Source organism: Lissotriton vulgaris, chromosome 3_1 (genome assembly GCF_964263255.1).
Source record: "Lissotriton vulgaris chromosome 3_1, aLisVul1.2, whole genome shotgun sequence".
NCBI classification, from domain to species: Eukaryota; Metazoa; Chordata; class Amphibia; order Caudata; family Salamandridae; genus Lissotriton; species Lissotriton vulgaris.
The window spans coordinates 1,503,577,311-1,503,604,685 of NC_141689.1; the positions used below are offsets into that span (position 1 = coordinate 1,503,577,311).

General features: G+C 46.0%; 1 protein-coding gene across 1 annotated transcript in view; it reads right to left on the bottom strand.

The window, feature by feature from the left end:
- Positions 1-9,305: 9,305 nt before the first annotated feature.
- The window catches only part of TSPAN5 (tetraspanin 5), a 310,289-nt gene continuing 292,219 nt past the window's right edge, over positions 9,306-27,375 (bottom strand). The window contains exon 8 of the mRNA XM_086961959.1: positions 9,306-11,466. Within this exon, the coding sequence (XP_086818085.1) occupies positions 11,401-11,466 (66 nt within the window). The 3' untranslated portion in view covers positions 9,306-11,400. The remainder of the gene's footprint in view (positions 11,467-27,375) is intronic.

Here is a 27,375-nt window from a genome sequence, read left to right on the forward strand (position 1 = left end):
ACCATGCAACGTCGGAAAAGAAAGGAGAAATAAAAGCAATTCTCCTTGATAGTACCCATCTGAATTGGGCGCTATTTTCGGACGCTAAACCATGTCTACTTCAAATAAATCAATGAGAGAGAAGACCCCACTTGTTCCAGAGAACAGGGTAATAAAGACAAATAAAGCCAGAAAGGAAATCCCTGGAAACCTCAATGTATCCTTATTCACACTATTCTTTCCAGGGATTTCCTTTCTGGCTTTATTTACTTCAAATAAATAGCATCAGAAACCTTGTTTGGTTGTATGGGAACGCCCATGCACCACCCATGGTATGCCCCCTTGGCACTAAGTAATGCAATAGCACTGCTTTGTGCTACTTTCCAGTGAATTTCCCGTGCTAAACAAGTTTAGCGCTGGAAAGTAAATTAGCGAAAAAAGATCTAGTGTCATTTTGCATCACTTTTGTGACACAAACATGGAGCTAACACTTAGTAAATAGACCCCTTCGTGTTCTGGTGAATAGCAAACACATCTGTCTGTGGATACCTCTACATCTAAAGTTGTAAAATTATATCTTTATGCAACTCCAATTCTGTGAAGGTGGATGAAGTTGTCTGAACATCCATCTGCACATTTGTCTCCTGTCAGATGTTTAATATGGATGGAAATTATGGTCCGGAATACCGAATCCAATTTATTTGGTGATGAAAGTCACTTAAATTAAGGTGACTTAGGGTCTCATTTAGAGTGGGGAGATCATGGGAAAGTTGCCAAAAATTCTCCATTTCCCCAATTTAATTGGAGGTGGGGAAACAGTTTATAGATTCGTTTCCAGCAGCTGAGCCTAAGAAACATCCTGCCCGTGGGACAGCCTCCTCAGAATCACCCTGTGCGGCCTGCCTGGTCTAGGGCAGGCCTTCCATTGCTAATTTTATTTTCATGCAAAGTAAGGTGTTCCCAAACAGGAACAAATAACAGTGTAACTACTTACACAGAGAACTCCAGCACGTGTGATATTGCTGTTTTGTTTTTCACAAACAAATCCGTTATTTGAGGGTTTGTTTCTAAAAGCAAATTTTAAAAATGTTCACTGTGAGGACAGGACATGGCAGCCAGACTGGTACTGCAATATCTTTGAGACTTTTCCCGCTGAGTAGGCTGGATTACTTTCAGAAAATAGTCCCCAAGGAGCTGCGAGGAATCGAAGTCGAGCAAAGGCTGGTCCGACAACATGGTGAGACCCATAGTAACTTCTAATCCAGAGAGGCTCCCCTGTTCCGATCCTTTGTGCGGCTAGTGGCAGAAAGGAATGCACTTCTCAAAGCTGATGAGTAGGGATTTGTATGCATGCATCACAGTACATGCATAATTGTGCTCCTTTCCTATTTCTGCTTTTTCGAAGAGTGGCCGATTGGTGTTAGGATGTTGTTCGGTGGCAGGTGGGTAGACGGGAGGGCAGTCCGATGGGAGGGATTTTATGGACTGTAAGAGAGCCCCATTGAACGTCACTATCTGACTTTGGCATCCTGAGTCCCTGCTATTCTCAATCTTTAAAAAGATCAAACCGGCCAAAAAAAAACATGTGGGGCGGGCCTTATTAGCCAGAGGATCTAATCGAAAAGGTTTGTTGGCAGAACTGCATCATGCATGGGCAAAGCCCCAAAAGAATAGTGCTATCAGAAGGCTTTAAGGCATCCCAAAGCCTTGGCACTGGGACGCATTAGGGTAGCCATCGCGCTATATAAATTATCTTTTCATTTCATTTCATCCCAGGTAACTGTCTGCAAATCTTGGAGAAGGCCCCTAATGCTGCCGTGGCGTCTGTGGAATATGCACAGAAGCCTATGGAGGTGGTCGAGCCAACAAATTAACAGGACGAGCAGTGGCGGCTGGCATGTCCCTAGGGTGGTAGGGCGGGTGGGACATTATGAAAAAATCAATTGAAACAACATACCTGCGAGCGCGTCCTCCTCGATGGTCTTCTCTCCTCAAGGCAGGCAGGCTCCAAACCCCCTTCACCAATCCTAGCGCTGCTCTCACCAGCATGAGAGCAGTGCTAGGATTGGTGGGAGCGGCCTCAATCTGGACTCCACAGCGCTCAGGAGACTTTGGCTTTCCCTAACCCATCTCAGAGAGGTTTATAGTAGGCATGTGTGGCTCGGCGTCGCAAGACTTACGTCTAAAAAGACATGTGCAGCTTAAACTGAAAGTGCCCTGCTCTCTCTGCTGCTGTCGTCATTCATCAGCGGCCGCCCCCGTCCCGACGCTTCATGCAGGACAGGGTGAATTAAAATAAAATAGATATGAATTCACTTCATTGCCTTTATATTTGTCCCTCTGTGGTCATTCAGTGGGGGTGACGCTTCTCTGCTCAAACACAGGAGCCACCCCTGAGAACGAGCAGGGCCAGAGCAGAGCCAAGGGGGCTTGTCTCTTAGAGCCAGTGTACAAGCTGACCCCTGAAAATGTTTTCTATGTAAATTTTACAACAAAAACGCGTTAAATATGATAGTCTCTTCAAAATTCGAAAGTGTATTTCCTTAACATGTGGAAGCTTTGACATTAAATAAATCGCATTATAAAGCACTCTACTGAGAAGTGCTTATTGAAAGTGATAGTTTTTAAACATCAACCACCAGTGAATTAAGAGGAAATGTAAACTATGTATGTGACCCACATTGTTATAGAACAACATTATAGTCTATTTAATCAAGCAGAATACATATTTGTACAACTGTTATTCTGAACTCAAATATTTGAAAGTGCTTCCGTGCATGATAATGAATAAAAAAAAGGAGCTTTGGTGGAATCAAATATTTGTCTAAGATCACACAATTTAAGTGAGGAAGCCGTGATTTTGCCAGGTTTTCTGGATTCACTTTATACAAATCAACCAATATATGGGTATCTATTGGTCTTTCCTTATAATAAGGCTTTGTTTTTACCGTTCTGTGCATTTTTCTGCAGTTTCTATACTATGCGAACTCGACCCAAACGCATTGGAGAGCTTTACATAAGCCCCATTTTCATTGCACAAGGTCACATTTTCTTTTTTTTACACACCGGGAGAAGTTATTTGCCCAGAATCACTGGATAATGACCTGATGCGGAGACTCATACCTTGTTCCCCAGTTCCAAAGTCGGTACCTCTGGCTGCAGTGCCAAATCCTGGTTGGCGAGAGGGTGGCAGTCAGAAGCATGCATTCGGCGATCTCCGAGACGCACACACAGCATGCATGACACAATAGGCATCAGCAGAGAAGTCTCAGTTATCCAATTCCTCTAGCGAGAGATAGAAACAGCCTCAGCTCAACTGCCAGTGCAAACTGGACGCCATGTAGGAGTGTCTTTTTAATTCTAAATCTAAGGCCTCATCAACATGTGGACCAAATATGGGCCACATCATACACTGAATCCGATACAAATTGTTGTATCCCAGTCTGGAACCTGGAAAAGCTTAGCAATGCATGATAACTCAAAATGACGCCGGTGTTGACCATGCGGCATTCCATATTAGCTGCATCTGGGGGGAAAAAAACATTTTCCGCTACTGTAAATCCTTTTCCATTCAGTTATTATTTACTCTGCTCTCTTATGGTTTAACTCTTTTTTATTGAAAGTTTTTAGGCAGATTTGAATATGCTCACCTACAACCATTGGCCGGTGGTGTGTGTGAGTGAAGCGGTTGTTAATTTAGAAGGAACAATAATATCTTCACCAAACTTCAATACCCCCCACCCTTTACTCTGGTGCATTACTGTAGACGATACGTGTGGTCACCAGACAGTGGACCCTGATAGGTGGTCTACAGGTGATGGGTCTGGGTTCAGATCGCAGTATTGCTGCATTTCTCCCCCCGCCCCCCCTCTCCACATGGATATAGCCGTGAGATTGTCCGATTACCTATGAGGGTCGTGTTGGCCGGAGCACTATACGTTTTTCAGCCAAGTTTGCTCCCCAAACTCTTCCAAAAGGAATTGTATACATGAGGCCCGCATTTTTAAAAATATTTAATATAAAGAGAGCCTCTTTCCCTCCCAGGGTTGCAGACAATTTTTCCATGTCCAAGAGTCCCAGAGCCTTGTAAGCCAGGCCTGATATGTCCATACTTAGTCTTTTCCACATTGAGTGGTAATAGTTGTTTGGCTGCGAAGAGCGCCAATATGATCTCCTCTGCTCTCTTACAGTTTTTTTCAGGAAGGTGTTAAGAGAAATGCATACATTTCTTCCGATTGAAATGGTAAAACCAGCTGAAGAGTGCTTCAGATTTCGCAATATGCCACAAGGTAGTGGTGCCCAGCGCTACTCTTGTCATTTGGATGAAAGGGCTAGCTATCAGGAGCTGGACCTTCTGTGGCCCTTTGTGTAACAGATGTTTTCCGATAACTAAGCAAAGCCACAGCTTTTTACCTAAAGGGGTTTTGCTCTTTTAAAAATATATATATTTTCAAAGAGTAAATTTGGTTCTTGGCTTAGTGCCATTTTGATTGAGCTACTGGAAGAGTCAAACCAGCCTTTCTGATTTGGGATTAATAAGCAACTCCTGCAGCAGATCATGGAGAAGCATTCCTTATCTCTCCTGGGGCATGAAAATCCCTGGCTTGAATTCGCACCTTATGGTTGCATAACTAAGGCGTTCTCATAAGCCACTCATAGCTTTCCTTTCTGAATGCGCCTCGGACTTACAATGACATTTTTGTGGTTTTTGCCAAGACTTAAAGCAATGGCTAATTTATTCCAAGACTTCCTTTTAACTATATTCTCATGATTTATTATGGATCAGACCATTTGTTTTACTTCCTTTGTGACTGTGTTATTAGTTCCCTGGTCTGCTGGTCTTGGTTCGGTTGAATGGGTCACCTTGTCTCTTGCTTTTGGTTCCTTCTCTGTCCACAAGTTTTCTGTAGAATTCATAGTCTTCCCTATTGCTGTGCCAATCGAATTTTTGATATTAGTGCCATAAATGTCAGTGCTAATAGATATTTTTCTATCAATATATTCTGATTTTAAACGTTTCCCTGAGTTGAATTTTGTGGTTGTCAAATTCTTCTCTTAGCCGTATAAGTTGGTTATGATAGGTTCCTTTGTCCTTCATAAACCAGGCTCCTGTGGTTGAGTTCATATTTGGTGGGCCAGACATTTTACTTGCCATACGTTCTTCCTGGATGTACGAATCCATTTTTATCTCTGTCTTCATTCACCTTACATCATCCAGAGCAATTCATTTGCTACCCAAGTCCACAGATGCTGTGCTACTTCTTTCAAGGGCTCTGTGACCTACGTCAATGTGATCTTCTTGTGCAATGTGGCAAAGAGTTTCGATGTTTGTATTTTCCTGCAGCAAGGTTTACATTACACCATGGGCTCTTATTTCAGTATACTCTGTTTCTGCAAATCCCTCTCTGGCACTGGCCTGAGAATCCTGGTTATTGTCTCCTACCAAAACAATGTATTTGTTTCCTGCAGCAGAATAGGCTGTTAGTATGATGAATTACAGAGTAGGCTTTCCAATGTGGAAGGAGGCGTGGAGTGTTTTCAAGTACAAAGCAGCAGGAACAGCTGGCTGAATCAAAGAATCTGGCAGATTCCACCTTTCTGATGTGGTCTTCATTTTCCTGTCATAAGTTGGTTGTGCAGTTGTCACTATTACATAGGCATTCTTCTAGGTTTTGAGGGGTCTTGTGCTATAGCAGGATACACGACAGAATCAACTCATCACCTGTGGCCATTTGCTAAGAGTTAAAATTTACTTTCAACTTTGAGATTTCGGAGGGCTCAAGAGGTCCAAGTAAAAGTGAATTTTCCAATCTCTTTTTATGGTGTTGACCATTTTCTGACACGTTGTGTCTTCTGCTTTGTCCGTATAAACACATTAGGCGGCTAGATTTATGGTCTTTCTTTCCATCATCAATTTTGTCATCTTTCAATTTCTGACCCTTGGGACAGTTTGGAAACCACTCTGGTATCTTCACTGTGGGCCGGAATTGTCCTTAAGTTTGACATGTGGCTTTTGTAGCTCTTGCATTATCCAGTAGATTGCTAGAACACTTGTATACTTCGATTTCCTTTAAGAATTTGTTAAAGCTGCTACTGTTTGATTCTGCGTCTTTATTCGCTTCTCTGTTCCCTTTGATCTACTGAGGACTTGCTCTTGAACCAGAGAGATTACACACACACCAAACTTCTCTCGTGATACACACACCAACTCTGCCAACCCCTCATTGGCAAAAGAAGTCAAATGGCCACAAGAAACTGAAGAAAGCAAGAAATGAATGAAAGCCAGCAGATACAAAATGCCAGCAAGATGACGCAGTAACAAAGAGCAAATGGTAGGCGCGTAGCAGGCAATGATGCTTCAGCATTAATGAGCTGCTTCTTATACACCTCTATCCTGTAGAAAACAATGGTGGCAACCCTGATGAAGGACCTGGCCAGTCGAGATTGCCAACTTTACAAAGCACTGCGTTCAGTAGCTGAGCACCAGACATGAAATCCTGTAAGCCACTGCCTCCCTCTGAACGCAAACCTATTTTGTCATATTGTTGACTCGGTGAGGAGCGTCTGGCTGATTTGGAAAAGTTTACAACCCTAAACAAGTACTTTGGAGATTCTGCTACAATATGGCCTGTGTCAAGTTCAACTGAAATGCTTTTAGTCTTGAATCTAGACTATCAAGGGGATGCTCATGTGTTAAGTGTAAGACATTCTCCAGTGTGTCCTGTGATTCTTTTCACTGCTAACGATGTTCCTCTGATTATGACCTCCCTTTGGTAATAGCCTTCCAAGGGTGATCTTCAAGTTGTAAAGTTACGAACCCTACACAAGATGGCACGCTAGTGCAACTCATGCTGCAAACAGAGTTTGATCAATAAGTAAAGTTGTTTACAATTAACAAATGCATTTTGGATAGTCAATTTTCTAGTACTTTGGACACTGTAATCGATTTCCTAATAGCACCTCAAGAAATTAGAATTGTTTACTTCTTTAAAGGGACTTGCTAGAAGTATATTTGCAGACTTGTATAGCAAAAACCTTGCAACAAAACAACTGGGTGCTATACAGTAGTAGGGGGTAGAATGCAATACATGAGGGTGTAGGGAGGTGCTGGAGAGTCAGAAAAGAGGGAGCAACAGTGGTGGATACCAGAGTGTGCGTCTGTGAGTGGTGAGCCAACAGAAGTGATCCGAGTTGTGTGCGGTCCATGGAGGAGCTGGCCTGAGAGAGTGTAAGGTAAGAGCAGAGGACCTATTGGGACAGCTTCAAAAGACTTCCCGAACCAGATTCCACCGCAATGAAGTATTGTTTGAAGAATAGAGTCCTGAGCACTTTTCTTAAGTGGTAGAGAAGTAGTGCCAGGCGGATTTCACCTGCGTTGGAGTGACACACCCTCAGAGCACTGCTAGAGATTTCCACCCATCTAGCCTGTTACTTTCTCGACTTCCTGGATTATAATAAACTGGTGAAGTTGGGATTAGGCTTCTTGAAAAGCGCTCCGGATGACTACTTAGCATACGTGGGAGCATAAATATGATATTGAGCAACTGTTTTCCATGTTGTGTCTCACTGTGATTTCATAAGCCATGTACAAACCCTGGCATTTTGTACATAGGTCAGACGAGGCTAAAAATCCGAGAACTGTTTGTGTTTGTTAAGCTTACCCTTTCTTTTCAAGAACTGAAGGAACACAGAGATAAGAAAGAAAGGTAACAGCAGATGTTAAACCAGCACCTGTCTTCACACCATGAGAATGTATTCATGCTCTGCTAAGATTCCAGGTTGTGACTGTATCAGGCTTAACTTTCAAAAGACCCATCTGCCTACACGTCTGACTCAGTAATTTCAATGCATGTCAATATAGTTCAAACAGTATATAAAAACTGCCCCAGCTGTGTCTGGCAGAGCATACTTGGAAGCCAACTGCTTTGTATCTCTCAAGCTTAAGCTTAAATAAATATACCTCCACAACTATGTTTGATTTCAGTCTCGCATTAACAGACAGGTGAACCTGACTTGTGAGTTCACACGAGACTCAATCATAACCTTCCTTCCTTCCAAAGAGAACTCGGCTCTTCGGAGTCCACCTATATACTATGTCTCTGTTCTCTCTTGTGCATAGTTATATTTTAGTTACGATAACTTTAACGTGCTCTTCTGCCAAAGTTACTAGGTCCACTCTATATCGGTACCTACGATAAATAAACCATCTGGAAAGACAGTGTACGTGCTGAAAAGGATACATCAAGCAGAAGACAGGCCACACATAGAACCTAGTACTAGCTCTAGGATGTGTGTCCTGGAAAAGCATTCACCTTACTCTATAAAGTATGGGACGAGTAACAGTGTACAAATTGATTGTGTGCTCAGTAAGAAAGCACAGCACCGCAACATTTAACCATCTATGGTTCAGAACAATGGCTAACTTCCAGATGAAATGCCAAGTTTATCAAACACTCTGTTGAAATTAATCATTAATTCCACTACTCGTGTGCAAGTTCCAATGTGTGCAGCTGCAACCGAGGTGTTGAACTAGTCGGTCCACCATTCAATTAACAGAAGTCTTCTAAAAAATCAATTTCCGGTAACATGCAAATGAATAAAGTCACAGCGCCGCACAATGGAAAATCTGTGGAAAATAGACAGCTGAATAAACTAATAGTTAACAGGAAGTCACCTTCAAAGATGTAGGGCACTTGGGTAGTAAGGTCAAAGTTTCACTACTAAGGTAAATGATTTGATGGCTTCCATAAAACCAGTTTAAGCACAGTTTAATATGTGCTTAAAAGCACGCACCAATGGGAAAGTCTTGTATGCTTAACCATGAATAAAAATAGGCTTTTATGGTTTTGTAAAAGTCACTAGCTTGAATTTGTACATTTATGTACATCAAAATGTAAAGATCAGGGTTAAAATTGGATCTCATACACTCCAGGAAATTAACTACTTTTACAAAGGCAGATCATTAAAGTACAACAGCAACACAGATAAAAACCAATGAAGCTTTGATGATAGACTACTGTAGATTCTACATTTAAGTGCAGCCATTTTATTAGTTTTAATTCCCAGAGCCTAACTCTAGCCCTGGCATTGTGCAATAGACTCAATATTGTCAATGAATAATAAACACAATATAATTTCTGTAACAAAGCATATTTTTCATTGAAAGCCCATGCTGTGAGCTCCTCCCCTAAACAGAAGACTGGCAACGTGCAGTGTTTTTGGGAAATTAATCTTTTCTCTACAAGAAAAACACACTAACATCTTACTCAACATCCAGCATAGGACAAAGATCGCTTGAGGGCCGGAGAAAAACTTAGCATGGCAAGTAAGAGTAAACAACGTTTATTGAAAATGTTTATTTTTAACACTTCTGCCAGTAAAAATGAAACTTTTCACATTGCCGTTGGTCTTTAACACTTTCTTCCTGCTGATGGGAATGGGCCAGTTCCTCAGTCCCACTGTGGTCAGGGCAACATTGCAGGATTGTTTTGCAAGCGCGAAGTGGGTTGCCTCTGAGAATGAGATGACACAGCTAAAGTTCAGGTTTTTAAAGGGAATGCATAGAAGCAATATATTCTGCCCAAAACATAGCTTTGAAGAATGTTGCGGATTTGTTTTTTTGGAGGGGGCAAGCCAGTGAGGAGTTGTGTTGTACTAAACAAAGGATTTAATTATAAAACGAAACTTCAAGGACAACATTTCACAAAACAAAGGAATGAGGCACACATTAGTGACACTGCATTGCAAAATACTACCTGTGCATGCCCATGATGCACTGGTCTCTGCCTACATGTAGAAGGTGACTTGGAGTTTCTCTGGTACCATGGATCAAGTTCTGAACTCAGTCAGCGTTAGGAATATCCATCTGTAATGTTCTTTCCACTGAAAGTGGGCTACAGAGTATCTAGCAGCTGTGTAACGCCTCAGTCAGCAAAATGGCATTATGTAGAAGCAGAGGGTTAGTATTCCATGCAAAGAGGTCCCTTCATCCCTAGATTCATGGTTTTTGAGTGAAAGAAGTATTCCTAGTGAAACATGCAGAAGTTCTCTGATGCTAGAAACATGTCTTTATGGCTACTTATACCACCCATTAAGCTAAAGCACATAAGGTCCAGCAAATACACTGCATCCAGTGGCAAATTATCCTGATCAACAATTAATGTTTGTGTCTTTTCATGTACTAAGTGAAGCATGCTGGGCCTAGTACCCGACTCCAATTACCTTCCAGCCACTCAAGACCAGCTTTTCAAGATACCCTTATAAATGCAATGTGGGGCTCCTCACACATATGGCTTAAACAGTAATCCGTGCCACCCAAATCAAAAAGGACCCTTCCTTCGGAGAGATTCTGTTTTGAATGCAACTGGTCTGTCCTCATGATGGCAAAACGTATTCTGTCAAAGACACTTGTTGTGCGAGTGTAAAAACAACTTTTGATGCAAACTGCTGGACAGAGTGGCGTAATTGATGTCCTTTTTTAGCATGCAGCTGCGATGCATAGATAGGCTAAGCGGCTGTGTGCGGCGGGGTAATTTTTGCATTGTGCCAAAAGAGATAAGCTTTCCTGAGTGTTGTACCACTACCCAGGGGACACTGGGCAGCAGTGCTAAAACTGTGCACAGTCTTTGGTGCCTGGTACCTTACATTTCTCCTTTTTGAGCAGGTACAGAAAACCAGCCTTCTATGAGAAATTAGCTGTACTTGTGCCTTTTGTTTAAGGAGGTATAATAAAGAGTGGTTGTGTTCAATTAGTTAATTGTGTGATTTCCTACTTTTTTGTGCTGTCCTGATTTTTGTAACAGTTTATGAAAGCGACGAAATGGTGATTTGTTGAAGTAATAGACCTGCAAATGAAATTCAATAAAACAGTTACTAAGTATCTGAAATACTAGGGGAGTCACAAAAACTAAGCATACCTACATTATCCACTGCGCCCCCAAATATCAATGCGTGTTTAACAGCTCTCCTCACAGAGCTGGTGGCATAAAAGAGTACCTGACCTCCTTCTCTTTAGCAAGTATCCTTGGAGAGATGGGCAGTGGGCATCAAAAAATGTGTCACATGAAGAATAAACAGTGCTATCCCAAAAAAATGGCGTGGCTTTGATTACAATCGCACGTAAGACCACAGCTACAGTAGACATTCACAGCTCACCATCTTAAATATTGGTGATTTTCAAATAAAAATACACGAGTGAGCAGCAGGCACCTGGCTTTCCTCTTCTCAGCCCACTCCCCCCGTTCCCCAAAAAATATTTAAAGTTCAGGGTGACCCCAGCATCTAGAGTGGAGTGCTGCTCCCAGTAGACTGGTACTCTTGTCCCTAGGGCTCAATGTCAGTATGGCAGGCCAGAGTTGCCACAGGATTGAAATTGTCCAGTGTTTTTTTGTAGCTTGAGGTCAGTAAGTCTGAAGAGTTGCTTTACCAGCTGGCTCGCACTGCTTCAATGTCGCTGACCAAGTTCTGGGCTAAGCATATGCCAAATATCTGAAAAGCAAACAGACAAGAGAAAAACGATTTACTCGTTGTTGGCGTACCAGCGTTCCTGGTTTGTTGGTGAGAAACAATTAACCAATGATCTATTTCAAGATAGTGAGTGAAACTATGTTCAACAGGGTAAATGTTTGGCCAATAACCGACAGCCTCTATCTTTTATATGTTGCTGGCCAGAGCTCGTTACTGGTGGTAGTGGCACACCCAATCAGCAACCCTTCAATGATCTGTGTTAATCAAGTTGCAGCGCTCTTTTTATTTTTCATGGGTTCTAAATATTAGTTTGGCAAACTGAGCCGGGACTAAGGATAAACCCCTTAAGCAGTGCTTCTCACATTTTTAAGAACCACAACCAAATTTTTATAACCACAAACTTTGGCAAACCACCTATCTTTAAGGGACAGGACGCGAGCAATTTTTTAAATGTAATTAAAGCATCATGTAGTAGAGCACTGTCATTTGCAGACAGCACATTCTCCACTGTAATGGCCACTAAATATGCACAGACATACATGTTTAATTATAAAACTATACTGTACTCAAATGATAAAGCGTGGGAATCGGGTTTCTGAGAATAGTTGTCATTTGTGCATAACCAAGTAAAGTGTCTTGATTTGTTTTGATCCTCTTCAAATCTTTCTTTCATTCACAATGCATAATTACAAAAAATGTGCTTCACTTTTGCTGTCCTAACTGCTGAATGAGTATACATTTAGCTGTGTTTTACAAAAAGTGACATCCTACAGCCTTTCCTGTCTTTTTGAAATAGAACTAAATGCGAATGTAAGTCTGTTTCCCTTTTTTTGTGTGGCCTCATTTTATATTTTGAAAGTTAATCGTTTATCCAGATATATTCCTAGGTATTTGTAGCTGCTCACTACTTCAAGATTCGAGTTACCACATTTAAATGAGGTTACTTTTTGAATAGTTAGACTTATAATCAAGGCCTTGGTTTTTGCAGCATTTATTTCCAACAAATTCTTCCTGGCGAAGATCCCTAGCTCATCAATTGCTCTTTGGAGGCCAATTCTTGTATGGCTTGCCAAGACTATGTCATCAGCATACGCTTACATTTGCATTCTGTTCTATTTCAAAAAGATTAAAAGGTCCCTCCCTCACTTTATTGCTATCCATCATGAAGGCAAAACTACTCCCCACCCTTGCATATGGAAGTGAAGTCCAGTTTTCGAAGGATGCTGGGGTTCTGGATAGACTCCAAATGCGAGCATACAAAAAAGTCTTTTCACTTCCGCATAATGCCTCGCCTGCACAGGTTCGACTAGAATTCGGTTGACAACAGCAACAGCTTCATAGAAGATATGCCACGATAAGAGCATGGTATAAAATTTGGCGCAATCGAGATAATGAACGCAATAATGCACTCTGGACTGCGTTACAAGATGACCCGCTCCACCTATTATGCATATCTTCAAACTTCATTACAGGTCACAAATATCGCAGCTCTTTGGCAGAAGAACCTTCCTAATTCAACTTTCCAGCAAATCCTGAAGAAGGGAGCAAAGCAACACTCATTTCTTGAGGACAAGGCCACCCTAAGCAGACGGGCACACGCATGGATGATCTTGCAATCCTATGTAAAACTGCAACCGGCGGCATATTTGCATCAGCCATTTTCTTACCATCTAAAATCTAAATTCATAGCAATACGCTTTGGTAAATTGCCATCAAATGCAGACCAGCCAAGTTGGAAATGAAAGGGCCCAAAATCTTGTTGTCTCTGTGGAGCACTAACGCAGGATTTTATTCACTTGATCTGTATCTGCCCAGTGTTAGGCGAGGATCGCTGGAAATTGTTAAGGGGGCCACTCAATACAAGAGGCGTTCGCTCTTGCAGAACTGCAATATTAAAATGCCTAGATCCGGAAGATCCACAGTTTAACTGTGTTTGACCAAAATCCTAATTAATTAAATATGAGGAAATATCAAATAAAGACTAGCAGCAAGGCTAAATGGTTACAAGACGTATTATTGGAGACTAAACAGCCTTTCCTGTCATACTCCCTGTACCCCAGCAAGATTGTCACATAATTCACTTTACTTGCTCTGACTGCAAAGAGAGAGGAGTTTGTAAACTCCAGCTCCCAAGTTAAAAAAAATAGTGGAAGGCAAAGCCTGACAATTGACCTCAGTCTTTGAAACGCAGCAAATGTGACAAGAACAGAATTTAAAGGCATTTTTATGTATTGCTTTTACTTTTGCTACTCGCCAATAATAGGCTTGTGACCCACCAGTAAGTTGCAACCCACAGTTTGGGAAACCACCACTTAGAGGCTAGTTAACTTGAGTCATATGTCTTGACCCCCCCAAATATCACTGATAATGTGAAGGGAAGGGAATCTAAACAAATGTTAGACAAGATTGTGTGACGAGGTGGGGTCCCATAAATAGCAGGTCAGCATATTAAATGTAGTCTGTAACAGTAGCTGCTATGCCACATATACATATGTCTGCAAGATGCACAAGAAACCCTTCCCTACCGAGGAACCATAAATTCAACAACATGGCATAGGACAAAACACAATCATAGGTGTGACGCTCTAAGATCACACATGAAAATATAGGGTTGATGTATCAGATTAGCAAACTGTCACTGGGATTTTATGACGTTAATATGACATATTTGACTATGTAAGCCTCAGTAACTCTAGCAATTTTTTTATCTCAAAGCGACCTCCATGATAACATGCAGATGGAAGCCCTCTCGCTTTGCCGGGTACCTGTGTACCTCCCTTGCTAAATAGAGGCTTAGCATTATACATTTGGCCTCTGCATGTGTTACCAAGTATATACCAGTGTCTAAACAAGAACACTGTAACCCGTGAGATAGGCATTGTGCAACCCTGACAGCCACACAGACCAATGCCATCTAATAGGGTGGCAGTGCGCCAGCATGTGTGAAAGTGTAACATTGTTCCCGAATGGGGCTCAAGTCTAAAACCCTCTAGGCAAGCCTGGATTAGAACTGCTATTTTTGCCTGGTAACAGACTTTCTACACATTGACTTAGTAGAGAATCAACTTCAATAAGGCACCTGCCTCTACCTGGGCTCTCGTGCCCGACAAATTAAGCGTACAAAACATGAAGCTCATATCCTTCTGCTGGCTGCGTATTTTCCCTAGCTTTGGTTGATTCCAAGTGGCTCCCGCAGTAAAACAATTTCAGCTCTAAATAAAATGTACATACCCTCAGTAATATTACTGCTGGATACATAATCTTTCAGCACATGCCTTACCTTAAGACTATCCTCCCAGGTGTCAGACTGATCTGGAAAACGTTCTTCTCCTGCAGCAACTCTCCTGTACCACCAGGTAGTGCATTGCAGCTTCAGCCCCGAGTCAGCCCACTGGACATTATGATAGTACCACATACTAGCCCGTCTGCACGCTTACATCAATTCCTGAAACTTTTTTCATGCCCCAGAGAGGAACTGAGAGCACATAACATGTTTGAATGCCTTGGGGTCTTAATGTACATATCAAGGAGGAAGTGGGGCGGTGAAAGGTCTCCAAGATCATTAGGTATCCATCAGAAATAACATTACTGAAGTGAAAAAAACTTTTAGATCTGATGGATACACTTTTCTTGCAGATTTTTCACTTTAAGAAAGAGTCCAAAGCAATATCCTCCAGGGGTTGTGAATGAGCAGTGCTGATAAACCAAGGAATTCATGCAGCATAACCTTAGCAAAATATCCATCACTGTGTGCATGGGCTGTAAGGCAGTAATATTTAACAAACGTATGCGGGGATGACCATGTGGGTGCCCGGCACATGTCAGCCACCAAGACGCATTTGGCAAGAGCAGCCATGGTGCTAGTGGAGTGGGCAAAGCGGCACTCTGGAAGGTCTTTCGTGGCAAAGGCATAGTAGATTTTAATATCTGGGATGACCCAACATGAAATGGTGTGTTTATTCGCTACCTTTTAGTTTTTTATTTTAATAGTTTTTAGGTCTTGCTAGCGTAGGCTGCGCACATGCACAGTCTCGCTGGCGAGATTTTATGTTTTTGAGGAAGTTTCACTAGCGTGCTTAAAGCCCTGCCCCTCTTTCCCATTGGTCAGCGTCACCGTTTATGCTAAAGGGTGGCCAGCCATTGGGAAAGAGGTTTAGATGACGTAAACTTTTCTCTTTGGCCGACGGCCCACTTGGATGGGCTTGCCTGCATCACGGCTGTCGTAAGCAATTTCTTATCTTTATGGGGCCATGTGTTTCAATCGAGGATTTTTTTAAATCTGCTGTATACTCTTTCTGCACCTAGAGGTTGCTCACAGCTACGCTCAATACCAACTTTGCACTTTTGTTTACACTGACAGTCATGTCTAAACCTCGATCATTTATCTGTATGAACCATTCATATATATAGGGCATCACATAACAACTGCTATGTTAAGTAATGTGTTTTAACTTACACCGGGTATACCGAGAAATATGCCCTTCTCTATTTTCTCTCCTTTTCCTTTCCTGCTTTCCATTCCGCTTTTCTCCTACCCAAGATAGAGCCCGTTAATTTCCTGCTTCAGTCTAGCCCTTAGTGTTACAGCACGCATGCGCAATTCCACTGACAAGCACTTATACTTGCGTTGCATGAGACCTCCGCTCTGCCTTTCAGTGTACCGCCTGTCATGGCCACAAGCCGGCACCCCCACTTTCGCTGCAGACGAGCCCGAGCCTGCCTTCCTCCAGAGGCAAACACCTGTCTGTCAAAGGGCAGCCTGACTTACGAGAGCCCCCGCAGGCTCACCAACCCAAGGAAAGCTGCATCTCCCCGGGTACGAGACGGACTTGTGCCACTCGCCTCACCTCTTCCTGGAAGCCGGATAGTGGTTAAATGCGGCCGTGGGAAGGCCCCATCCTACCTCAGGTTTAAAATGTAATACTGGGAGTGGCTACTAGCGTCGAGATGGCGGTCGCACCTTAAGTGTGCTCCGGACCCCTCCGTCATCCGCGACCACTGGGACTCCCTGCTCACCTGTAACAAGAACGTTGCTGCTGGGGGGCCACCAGAGCTCCGCTGGGGACAGTGGTGGTGGCCTGGAACTGTGTGAACGGCCCCGGCCTCCCTGGTCTGCCGCGAGGCATTCCTAAGATGGCGGCGCGCGCAGCGAGGGCTCGGAGCCCCGCGGCAGCCTGAGGCTGCAGACTGCCAGTGATCGTCTGCTCGGGGGTGGCCCATGAGGTACCTGATTTCCCCCCCCCCCCTGCTTTTGCGGTCTCTGGCTGGTGCTCCCCCCCCCCCCCAGAGGGTGCCGGGCGCAGTGAACGCGGGTGACCGACGCAAGCTGCCACTGTAATCGGCCGCCAGTCGGGCAGCAGAATTTGCATATTTAGGGCACCCGGCGGTATGCGGCGCCCCTGCTTGGGGTCAGCCCGCGGTTTGATGGCGCCTGCTGCTGTGTGGCTCGGGGGCCCTGAGCCTGTAGTCTGGGTCCTGGCAGTGGGCGGGCATGCGGCTGTACACGGGGACGTCTGGGCCTGGTTTGGCGGCCGCTGAAGACTACCGCCTGAGGCAAACCCCGCTGGGGGCAAGGATTGCTGCTGCTGCTGCCCTGGGTTAGACCGGTGTGCCCGGCGCTGAGAGCCTCAGACGGAGGCTTGCTTGTGTGGTTGCGGTGGGGGCCCACTTTCCAGGACTGAGGGCATTGGCACTAGGAGACCCCGGCGCATCACAGCTGTTGGACTTGCTGGGACATCTTGACTTGGCACCCGGGTCCTGGATTGCTGACCTGGGCACATGGGCCCCTTTCCATCACGGTGGTGGACTGGCTTGGTTGGTGCCTGCCCGGGCCCGGGCTGGTTGTAGTTGGCACCACTGTATTATGGAAGCAGCTCGAATGGGGCGGCGCTGATTCCTGGTGGAGCATGCCTCTGCTTGCGGTGGATCCTACTGGGACTGTGGTCCCCCACAGGAGGTCATCGTCAGTGCCCCGGGGCGGCCTGCTGGGAGCGGGGCTTCCCTCCTTCGCCATTTCCTGGGATTGGGCGCCATTCCTGGTGGTGGAGAGCCTGTGGGGTGAACTGCATGCTTCCGGACTACCACCTGTTGCGCCTGAGGCCTGTGCTGCCGCTGCCGGCGGTTGGTGGAAGGACGGCAGCGGGCTCCTGCGCCCTGGACTGGAGGTAAGGAGTGGGGGTGCCGTGGCATCCGGGTTGGGTGGAGGACTCGGCCGTCAGTCGGGCGGCAGATGGGTGAGTGGGGCTTTGGTTTGCATGACCCCCTTACCCCCCCACCCAGTCTCCTCCCCCTCCCCCCCCACTCCGGGCGCAACCCCTGCTATTGAGGGGACCTCATCCAGCTGGCAATCTCCTCCCTGGGCCCGGAAATGCCCGTCACTGTGCTTCTGAGGTCATCTGTCATGCCAGCTCTGGTGCTGCTGCTATTCCTGCGGTCGCTGTGTGTGGTCGCGAGTAGAATCCGGCAAGGGGGTTCTTGGGACCCAGTTTCTCTTCAGGGGCCAAATATGGGCAGAACAGACAGATCAACGAAGGCCCCTGCCACACATACCATAATGGATCGCTTCACCACCCCGGAGGGGGGGGCACTGGGGGAGTGGCTGGGCAGGAGGCTCCTCCGTCTGCTGAACTGGCTACCATCCTCCAGGCCCATACATACATCCCAGACCTCCGTGGAGGGCAAAATTGTTGAGGTGAGAGTGGATGTGACCCTCATTTGGTAGGACCTTCGCAACGTGAACGCTCAGATTAAGGAGGCTGAGTCCAGGATCTCCTCGGTGAAAGACGACGTGCAGCAACTCAAGGGGCAGGTGGCCGGTCTTCAGTCTCGCACTCAAGAGTTGCACCGCAGGGCGGAGGATGCTGAAAACAGGTCCAGACGCAACAACCTCCGCCTGGTGGGCTTTCCAGAGGGAGTGGAGCAGGGTCGTACAGTAGACTTCCTGGAGAGGTGGCTGAAGTCGTGGGTACCCGAAGGATCTCTATCCCCTTGGTTTGCGATCGAGCGCGCCCACCGGTCCTTGGCCCCCAAACCTCTGCCGGGTGCTCCTGCCCACCCGATCATAATGCGGGTTCTTAACTTCAAGAACCGAGACATCATCCTGTCTGAAGCCCGCAAGCAACAACGGCTCCTCCAGTTCTAACATTATGATCTTCCCTGATTACACCTGTGAAGTTCAGGGCCAGTGTCGCTTCTTTGGAGAGGTCAAACAGATGTTGAGGGCGCTCAACATTCAGTATAGGCTCCTCTTTCCGGCTTGCCTGTGGGTGGTCTTTGAAAACAAGACACTGTTTTTCGACAACCCGACAGAGGCGTGGACCTGGGCGACGGAGGAGCGCCCTCTGCGGGCTGAGGGTCGTGTCCTGGACGGGGGGGTGGGGGGGAAGCAGGGGCAGGCTAGGCCGCCCGCTCCTCAGCCCCAGCGTAACCGTTCCCGTAGGCGCCGTGACAGGAGGCGTGTCCGCTCGGACTCCCCGCCGGGTCATATATAGCAGCCACCCGAGGTCGAGGGGGGAGCGTCGACTGGGAGGCACTCTGGTTCATCTGGTCGACTGGACGGTGGCGGCGCCGTTTCTCAGCCTTCAGTGACTGACCTTCCTGATACGGACCTCTCCAGTAGCCCGACGCTGTTGAGGGACCCTGCTTGAGCTGGTCTCTGCCCGCCGGGCCTTGCTCCGCGGCCGGAGACTGAGCTCTATCTCAGATCTGTTCCTATTTTCCTGATGGTCTTTACAAACACGCATCCGTTCACGAGGAGGGGTCCTCCACGCTTTCCCATTCCGGGGCGTTTTAGTTTGGTTGTTTGCTTTGTGATTTGGGTGTTGTTTATTGGGGGGGGGTGGGGACGACAGATGCTTCTGTTCCTGAAGTTTAGGGTGGGTGGGGGTTGGGGGGGGGGGTGTTGGGAGACTTTTTCATTGTCTCTTGTTCTGTTTGTAGGTTTTTGTTTCAGCCACCACGGAATGACACACGCCAGTGGGAGGGGTGAGCTTCCCCCCGTAATCCATGATCGCACACGCCACTTCGGGCTCTCAGGCACGCTTGTATATCCCAAGCCACGCACTGCGCCCTGCCTTAGAAATGCCTACCATGACAGATAACGCTTCCCTTTGGTGTCTCTCCACGTGTTGTCGTGGAATGTCAATGGCCTCCTGGACCGGCACAAGCGCACAGCGCAGCGTCTCCACATTGATATCCTGATGCTCCAAGAAATGCACCTATTAGGTAACTGCTGCCCCTTCTTAGCTCGCTATGGCTATGATAGGGTATGGATGGCACTCCGCTTCTCCAGGGGCTCATGAGGGGCTGACATCCTTGTGCGACATACGCTGCCTTTTGTCCTCTCTCAAGTGGTGCACAAGAGTTTGTCCTCTCTCTTAGCTCAGGGCCCCCCCCCACAGCCCGCCAAACATGGAGGATGAACGCATGGTTTCTCCAGGATAGTGAATTCAGGCTGGAGGTGGGGAGGGAACTTGTGCGATACTTTGCTACCAACGAGGGCTCGGTGGCCTCTCCGGGTACACTTTGGGAGGCGGGTAAGGCGACCATACGAGGCTTCGCAAAACGGCAGCTATTGGCCCAAAGGCTGGTGCAGCTGCAAGAGATCACCTCTAAGGAAGCGCAGGAGCTTCGCTTGGTTTGGAACAGCTATTATTCACGTCTGAGGATGCCGCTCATGCCCGACAGTTGGCCGTCATTCGGGATGATATTAAGCAATTGTCCCTGGATGCAGCCAAGCTCCTCTGTAGGTCTTCGGTAGCAAAGGTGTACGGTTGGGGGGATAAGAATGGTACGATCTTGCACAGGTTGGCCACATATCCCAGGGCGAATCGTATCATCCCAGAGGTGGTGGACGCAACCCGGGCGGTGCAACGTGCTCCCATAGCAATGGCAAACACCTTTGCAGCTTACTACCGGAGGCTGTATACAGCATACACCCCCGTACTGACCGTTGCAGCCTTCCTTGATCAGGGAGGGGTGTGCCTCCCTAGGCTGAAACCAGCGGCTCAGGAGGATACGGAGTGTCCAATCTCCTTGAAAGAAATCGAGGAGGGGATCACCCTGGTCTCCCCGGTAAAACCCCGGGTCCGGACGGCCTTCCGCAGGAGTATTATATGGCTTATCGAGGCACCTTGGCACCACACCTAGCCAGCTTGTTTGCAGAAACCGTGGAGAGAGGTTCCTTTCCGCCGGAAACGGATATTGCCAGCATAGTGGTTCTCCCGAAATCCCAGCCTCCCCCGACTATGTGCAGAGTACCGCCCAATATCCCTCTTCAACACGGAGATTAAACTTTACGCTACTATTCTGGCCCAGCGGCTGAAACCCTACTTGGCCTTACTAGTACACCCGGATCAGTGCGGGTTCATGCCGCAGCGTGGGATTCGCCACTGCCTCCGAAGGCTGCAGCTGGGCCTAGCAAAACGGCACAAGCTTACTCTATATCTGAAGCTCCAGTTCATAGAGTTCGAGAAAGCTTTTGACTCGGTGGATTGGTCGTACCTGCAGGGCGTGCTGATCGAGATTGGGTTTGGAGGCCTTCCCCCATCGCCAGGGGCACTAGGCAGGGATGTCCCCGCTCCCTGTTGCTATTCATCCTGGTGGTGGAGCCCTTGGCATCTTTCTAGAGATTGCTTTGACTGGCAGTCTACCATACAACTCCGGAGGGAATCCTTTAAATATCTGGGGATTTGTATCACCTTCTTCCCGAGCTGGGATGGTCCCATAATGTGCCCCTCTGGTTAAGAAGGCCAAGGAGGATCTCCTTAAATGGAAAACGCTGCCTTTGAATCCCCTGGGGAGGGTGGCCCTATTTAAAATGATGATCCTCCCCAGATTCCTTTACGTCTTGCAGAATACCCCCTTCTGCTTTTCCAAGGCACGGTTCAGGGAACTGGACAGTCTAATCACCAAGTTTCTCTGGAGCGGAGGACGGGCCCGCGTGGCTCTGGCGACCTGCCAGATTCCCTCCTAAGACGGCGGTATGGGGATGACGCATCTGTATTTGTATTTCTTGGCAGTGCATCTACTGGTCATCCATGACTGGTTCAATGGAGGCTGGTCGGACCCAGCCTACAGGCTTGAATTGAGCTAACTGGGACTCATGGACATCCAGGCCATGATGTATGGGGGGCCCATTCCGACACTATTGTCGGATGTGACGCGCTCAGTGTTGTTGGCTTGGCGGGCATCGCTCCGGCACACTGGCTGTGGAAGTTGACCCAATGTACTCCCCTCTGGCAGGGGGCTTGGCTCCGGGAAGTCAGCGGATTGCAGGGGTTCAGAACCTGGGATCTTATTGGCATATCCCATCTAGGGGACGTATGGGTAAGGGGCCATATAATGTCATTCCAGGAGCTCCGCACTCGCTACGCCCTACGCTCATCCCAGTTCTATAAATACTCGCAACTGAGTCACGCCCTCCACATACATATCACAGAAGGCACAGGACTTCCTGAATACAGCCCCACTGAGGCCCAAACGATGTTGGGGGACTTGGGAAAGGGGGGGGGGGGTTTCCCACATTTACCGTACCCTCATTAACAACACTCCCACATCTCTAGACAAGTTACGGGAGCGGTGGGTTGGGTGGGCGCCCTGGACTAGTTGGACTGGCGTGATGCCCTTATGGGCCCCAGAATAGTCACTTTTTCCGCCAAACTCAAGCTGGTTCAGCTCTACTATTTGCATGCTGCGTACCTCACCCTTCGCCTGTTCAGAGCGGGTTTGCGCCCGGATGCTTCATGCACAAGATGTAACTATGCTCCGGACGATTTCATTCACATGGTATGGTTGTGTTCCGGCTTGGGACAGTACTGGGCATCCATTGAGGTGGAGCTAACGGAGGTGCTGGGCTGGGAGGTTCCTCATGACCCACGTCACTCCTTGCTGGGGATCACCGACGGGCTGGATGGGTCCAGGAATGACAAGTTGTTTTTCAACACAGCCATGATGGTGGCCAAGCGGGACACTGCGGCGGCCTGGATAAGCCCTGACCCACCCACCCTGGAGAGGTGGCGAAGAGGGGTGGACCTGTGTGCGACCCAAGAGAAAGCTCTTTATAAGGCTAAGGGGTGCGTAAAGAAATACCGCAGTGTGGGGGAAGTGGTTGGGGAATGTGGAGGGACCTGCCTAACATCAGAATTCTGCTTATGCATTTTTATGGGGAAAGTGATTGGGGGGGTACAGTGCTTGTGCAAATGAACTCATCCCTATGATTTTCGTGTATTGGCTGATATGTTCCTGTATTTTTAAAATCAATAAAAATTTGTTTATCACATTTTTTTTTAATACTACACCTCTTGAGGGTTCCCGTGATTAACCAACCAAAACCACAACTCGTCGGTGGCTCGACCTTCGAATCTCTGCAGTGTAAAGGTTTATTCATTAATTCATTCAAAGCAGCCTTCTATAATCAGCCGTTTCTTGCCCGCTATGTAGCTACGTGAACCTCTTAGCTGCAGTTCCAGTATCTCTTTTCTCATTTGTGAAATGTGACCTGCCTGTTATACCTAACCCCCTGTTGAAATCTGAAGCAAAGGCAGATGTATATTCAGATTTGAAATTCTTGAATCTAGGAGACCTTTATTCCATAATTGACCTGGACACGGGGAAGGCAAGCGTAAAAATTTCTTATTTTGGTCACTTACATGTCTGTATTTTGTTGTTCAACACATTGTGTGATGGCAGAGCTCTGTCTCCCCAGATGCTGGGGTCAGATTGTGCTAAAGTCACATGTGTGTCCACGCCGATGCTGTGGCAGATTGTGATTTAATTGGACTTGAGTAGGCAGGGGACGTAGAGAGAAAGGAAGACACAAACCAAGACACAAACCAAGGCACAAACACTTACTGAAAGGCAGATGGGAAGATAGATTGCGAATGATCAGAAGGCAACAAAGATACATGGACATGCAATCTGGTAATGATGGATAGTTCATAGTTAGATTTATTAAAACGTCGTTGGAAGTCCAGTGTGTGCCCATCTCTCTATTTCTTTCCTGTGCTCTGTATTTGTAGTGTGTCCATCGCTCCTTTTCTCTTTTTCTTTCTCAGTCTGTCCTTCTCTGTTTTTTCTTGCTGTAGAGCTCTCCTCTTGGCTTTTAGTATGTCTCTTCCTGTCTCTTTTGCCATTTTTCTCCCGTTGTGGCTGTCTTTCTTAGTCTCCGTCTTTCTTTTGCTTTCTCTCTTTCTATGCCTCTCTGCCTCCCTTCCTCTCCTCATTTTTCTCTAGCCATCTGTCATTATAACGCTCTCTCCTTCATTGTCTCTCCGCCTGTCTTTCTCTGCCACTTCCTGTCTGTCTTCTTTTTCCCTCTCTGGATCTTTGTGTATCCTTGTCACTGATTTTCTATTTTCTCCCTATCTTTGACTTGTATCCTGCTCTGCCTGTCTCTCATGATCTCTCTCTCTCTCTCTGTCCTAATCTGGAATTCCTAATTTCTGTCCCTGATTTTCTTTCTTTCTACATCTCCCTCTCCCTCCCCCTCCTGTTCATTTCTCTCTCTCTTCAAGGCACTGAGCTTTGGGTGTTCTTAATGTCCTGGACAAACTACAAATGTTTGGTGCCAAGTGTTATTTTGGTGCAGGTATAATTGTCATTTACAATGCCAATAGCTCAAATTCTCGCAATTGCGAGAACTATTGCATTGCAAATGCTTGTTTATAGTGCGAACATGACCTTTGCGTATATCAGAGTGCTTTACAAATTTGTGGAGAGCAGAGTAGTAGGAACAGTAATATCAAATTAACTACAAAGATCAGGAGAGGGTACTACACCAAAAAGGGACGGTATTACCATGTTCCGAGAGCAAGGGAGATAAACTAATAACAACAGAATATCATATTTCAGACAACTGCATGTACCAGGCAGTGTTGAGAAGCAGGAGGTTAATGTCGGTACTGATAAGATTAACACAATTAGGGCCAGATGTAGGTAATCTCAATTTACCTAATCTTAAATACCGAATTTTACCGATTCGGTATTTAAGAATAGGTAAATGGGATGTAGGTAATTTTTCGTTAAAAATTACCGAATCGGTAAGATTCGGTAATTACCAAATCGGTATTTACCGATCCGGTAATTGCCATTTATTCCTATGGGCCTGGAGGGCCCATAGGAATGAATGGCAATTTCCAAATCGGTAAATACCGATTCGGTAAAAGGGGGAAAAATTTTAAGGGTGGCAGGGTGTCACTTTGACACCCTGTTGCACACCTCAATTGTGTATGGGTGCACATGTGGCACACATACATGCCCTAAGGGCATGTATGTCTGCCACATGGCACCTTTGAAAATGCACAGATTTGCATTTTCAAAGGTATTTGTTATTTACCACCAACTTATAGTTGGTGGTAAAAAATGAATCCTAAAATGGGAAAAGCACTCATTTGAGTGCTCCCTAAATTTCAGTTTCGGTAATTTACCTATTCAGTATTTTCAAGAATCGGTAATTTACCGAATTCTTAAATACCGATTCAGTAAATTACCGAATCTGAAATGTAGCCACCTACATTTGAAAAGCCTAATTCCGGTCGGTAACAGACTAAATTCGGTAATTTCGGCCGTTACCGACCGGAATTAGGCTTCCTACATCTGGCCCTAAGGTAGCTAGTGATAAATAATCATGCGAGCGACTGAGGAAAATAGAATCTTGGAATCTAGGGAAGAAACTTGTTCATAAGGAATTCTTTAACTTCTTTGTTGAAGGATATGATCGAGGGATTTGTTCTGACTTCAGGAGGTAATGTGTTCCAGATTCTTGTGGCAATCCCAGAGAAAGATCAGTTGTAGGTTTTCTCCTTGTGGAATCTCTGAGGTTTCAGAACAAAGGTGTTGGAACTTCTGGATTACCTGGAGCCGCCAGATAGTCTGAGCTTCTGGACGAGATATCTAGTGGTATTGTAGTGGAGGGCTTTATTCGTCATGCAGGCGATTTTTAGCAGGGTTCTTGCTTTGTAAGGAAGCCAGTTGAGGGATATGAGACCATGGGGTGTTGTGGTTGTATCTTTTAGAGCCAGTGATGAGTTTAGCGGCAGAATGGAGTAAGGCCCTTAGAGGAGCCAGTTTGGATCTGTGTAGTGCAGATAGGATTGCACTACCATAGTCCAACCTGGGAATCACTAGAGCTTGTAGTGCATGCTTGAAGTTGTTGGGGGGAAAGGGGGGGGGGGTTCTTTTCTTAAAATATTCATTTGGTTATTTGCTTTGGTGGCGGCACGGACATGCTTCTGCATGTTGAGATTTTTGTCAAGAGTTATGCCCAGTGATTTTGCAGATTCAATGATTTGTGGAGTGCAGTTGAGGGGTTAGCTGTTTCAACCATTCTTTGATGACCAGCGAATGGTTGGGTGGGGTGATTAGGAGGCGTTCAGTTTGAGTATTTAGTTTGAGGTGATTGGTTGCTAGCCAATTTCAAGGTTTTTTTTGTGTGTTGAGGGAACTGATGTCTTCCAGGGCAGAAACGTTTAGGTATAGTTAGGTATCGTCAGCATACATGTGATAGTGCACGTTGGATGAGCTCAGAATTTCTGTTAAAGGCTCCATAAATAGGTTGAAGAAGGTGGGCGAAAAAGATGAGCCCTGTGGGACCCTAAATGTGATTGCGTGGTCTGCGATAATGAGTCATTAAGCTTCACTCTTTGAGACCTGTTTTGTAAATAAGAGGACACAGAGTTAAGGACTGGTCCTGTTAGGCCCACACGAAGTTCCCAAAGGTCTAGGAGGTTTTCAAGCTTAACCCTATTGAATGGTGATGATAAGTCAAGGAGGACTAAGAGACAAGCTTGGTTCTGATCCAGCATTTTTAGTGCATTGTCACTGTGTGCGTCGTAGCTGATTCTGTGCTCTACCCTGCATCGAAGCCAGATTGAAATTGGTCTAATAGTTGGAATTGATTAATGTGGTTAGAGTTGTATGTGAATACATTTTTCCAGGAGCTTTGCCAGGGTAGGAATATTGGAAATAGGTTGGAAGTTGTTTGTCAGATTGTTCCACTTTTTGTTTTTTCAGGATGGGGTGTAACTTGACCAGACTTTAGGCAGTCAGGGATGGAGCTTGAAGGAGGGAGGCATTAACAATCTTAGTCCAGATTGGGAGTATTGCGGGTATGATTTCCTTGAAAAATTTAGAGGGAAGAGAATCATTGAAATCGTTTGAGGGTCTCAGCCTAGCCAAGATTTTATGAATGGTTTATTTATTTATTTATTTTAGAGGTTTTATATAGCGCTGGCTGGACCCGGGGGTATCAGAGCGCTTTACATTTTAGAGACAAGAAAGGTCAATAAGACAGGGGACATGCATAGCATCAATGTATATAAACAACATAAAAGTCTCCGCCTGACAGATTTCAAAAAGATAAATATGGGAAATAAGCACAACAAAATGTGTAAGATGTGATAAATCAAAAATATCAAAAGGCACAAATTGAGAAAAAAAAAAAACAAAAGCCAGAAAATTGCTGGGTCAGGATAGGGAGGTTAGTGGTCCGTTAGGTTGGTAAGGAAGAGAAGCGGGAGGGGCAGAAATGAGGGGGGGTTGAAGGGGATGCGGGCTGAGGGTGGACGAGGGAAGGGGGGAGCAAGGGGAAGTAAAGGTGGTAGACAGGGAGGGGGAAGTGACGAGGAGAAAGGGCGAGTAAGGCTATAAACAAGGGAGGGCGAATGCATCAAGGGTCGGACAGATGTAGTCAGTGGAAGAGAACAGATATGTATTAGGGTCCCCAGTATTTATTGAGGAGATGTAGTTTGAGTTCTTTTTTGAAACTGGAGTAGGAAGGGTTGCAGCGAAGGTCAGTTGGAAGGGCATTCCAAATGCAAGGAGCGTTGCCAGAAAAGGATCGAGATTGGGTGGTTTTCTTTTTTAGAAGGGGGGATAAGAAGGAGGGTGTTAGTACTTCTCAAGGAACAGGAGCAACCGGCTTTAGTGAGTTTG